This window comes from Gigantopelta aegis, unplaced genomic scaffold (genome assembly GCF_016097555.1).
Source record: "Gigantopelta aegis isolate Gae_Host unplaced genomic scaffold, Gae_host_genome ctg5221_pilon_pilon:::debris, whole genome shotgun sequence".
Lineage (NCBI taxonomy): Eukaryota > Metazoa > Mollusca > Gastropoda > Neomphalida > Peltospiridae > Gigantopelta > Gigantopelta aegis.
The window spans coordinates 1-2,500 of NW_024534293.1; the positions used below are offsets into that span (position 1 = coordinate 1).

General features: G+C 38.0%; 1 protein-coding gene across 1 annotated transcript in view; it reads left to right on the forward strand.

Moving 5' to 3' along the window:
- The first annotated feature begins 147 nt into the window (after positions 1-147).
- The window catches only part of LOC121366293 (carcinoembryonic antigen-related cell adhesion molecule 5-like), a 17,013-nt gene continuing 14,660 nt past the window's right edge, over positions 148-2,500 (forward strand). Inside the window, exon 1 of the mRNA XM_041490791.1 lies at positions 148-446. Within this exon, the coding sequence (XP_041346725.1) occupies positions 173-446 (274 nt within the window). The 5' untranslated portion in view covers positions 148-172. The remainder of the gene's footprint in view (positions 447-2,500) is intronic.

Sequence of the window (2,500 nt, forward strand, 5' to 3'; positions counted from 1 at the left end):
AGCCGCTAATTAAAAATGTTTCGCCCTGGTGTTGACCATTTCTCAAATATGCCCATATACACAAAACGCTTTTTCTAACAGGTTTGATAGGATACTAGTATGCCATTTCCTTAACTTTGTTGTTAATTAATTTTTAGGTCAATTTCACTTAACTGCATCTGGAAGATATGGAATGGTTGGTTCACCTTTCACATTCACATGTAGGACTGTTTTTCCTCCTGAGGTTACCTGGTTTGTGAATGATACCGAGTACATGGTGTATGGGTCTGGGAGAGGTAAATGCTATCCTGATTCGCCTCTTCCGACACACTACACTTTCAACTGTAGGTACGAAATCTTCACGCTAACAATCAACTCTGTGAACATCAGTCAGCACGGAACAGTTTGGCGATGTGGTTTTAGACGTGGACGACCAGAGAGCAATACAATAGTGCTGGAAGTTCGAGGTAATAATAAGGTGGTTTCAAATTGTTTAATGTGTTTAGCATATCCTTTGATAAACCTCATCGCATGACAATATCAAACCACGTGTGGATCTAAAAGTATACAATACATTTGTCAAAGGAAGGGGCGGGACGTAGCTCAGTGGTATAGCGCCCACCTGATGCGCGGTCGATCTAGGATCGACCCCCGTCGGTGGACTCATTGAGCTAGTTCTCGTTTCAGCCAATGCACCACGATTGATATATCAAAGACCGTGGTATGTGCTATCCTGTTTGTGGGATGGTGCATATAAAAGATCCATTGCTACTAAGGAAACATTGTAGCGGGTTTCCTCTCTAAGACTGTATGTCAAAACTACCAAATGTTTGACATCCAAAAGCCGATGATTAACAAATCAATGTACTCTAGTGGTGTTGTTAAACAAAACGAACTTTCTAACTTTTTGTTTAAGAAAATGCAAAGTTAAAGTTTGTTTTGTTTAACGAAACCACTAGAATACATTGATTTATGAATCATCGGCTATTGTATGTCAAACATTTGGTAATTTTAACATAGTTATAGAGAGGAAACCCGCTACGTTTTTCCATTAGTAGCACGGGATCTTTTAATGCACCATCCCACAGGAAATGCAAATTTCGATAATACCATATATAGGTACACATAAGACGCCCGGATGAAGATTGCTACAGATACTTGTCAAAACTATATTATCGCATTTAGCACTGACGATGTTTGGTGTGAGGGTGATGGGACACCAGATTTTAATCTTTATCTTTGTATTGCCCCAAACGCTATTTCCTAGCATCTGGAGATAAAAATAACATTGATTTTGTTACAAGAAAGAGTTCAGCTATTATAAATGTTAGTTTGGTTTCTAAAACTGTAGTGAGTTTGTGTGTGTATGTATGTGTGTGTTTTTGTTTGTGTGTATATTGTGTGTATGAATGTGCGTGTATGAATGTGCGTGAGAGAGAGTGTGTGTGTCTCTGTGTCTGTGTGTAAGTGTATGTATATATGTATGTATGTGTTTGTGTGTGTATATGTCTCTCTGTGTGTGACCGTGTATGTGAGTGTGTGTGTCCGTCTGTGTCTTTGTGTCTGAGCGTGCATGTGTGAGTTAGTGTGTTTGTGTGTGTGTGTGTCTAAGTGTGTGTCTGCGTAAGTGTGTGTATGCATCGCTGTGTGTGTGTTCGAATGTTTGTCTGTGTGTATGTATGTGTGTGTGTGTGTGTGTTTGTATGTGTTTGTGTGTGTATGTGTGTGAGTGTGTCTGTGTGTGTGCGTGCATGTGCGTGTGTGTTTGTGTTTTTGGCGTTGTGCGTGTATGTTGGTTTTTCGATAATGACAATGTATATTTTTTGTATATATTTGTCTATATCAATGGCAAAGTGCATTATTTATTCATACAGCGATGTAATTTTTTATGAGTTGCTGTTTACTACTTTTACAAATGGTTGCCTGAGAAACCCCTGTTTACGTCAAGTAGCAGCACTTTACAATTTTAATATTCTGTAGTGAATAATGGAAATATTATGTCTTGGGTCGATTGCTTTGTATTTGTTTATCACAAATACATACAAAAAGGAGAATTTCTTAGGATCGGACCACAATAGTGGACCAATTCTCTGTGATTTCCCCCGTGACCACCAGGGTGTCACGGCTGGTATATCAAACCCCTTGGTATGTGATGTTCTGTCTGGGAAAGGGGATATAAAATAGCATGTGCTGCTAATGGAAAATATAGTGGGTTTCATCTAAAACAACGTGTCAATAATTACCAAATGTTTGACATCCAATAACCAAAGATTAGTAAAACGATGTGGTCTAGTCGTTAAATGAAAGCAACTTATAACTTTAATTAATGTACCGTTAAAGGTCCTATGTCAAAGTTCACCTACACTATTTCTTTATTTTCACATTCATTTCACATTATTCGATCCCATGCATAATACTTCCATAATTAACTCAAGAATACTCAAGTAAATAAAATCTTACACTGTACGACATGAGGGATTTCCCGAATAATTTGTTGATAAATATAGCATGGTCACCATCT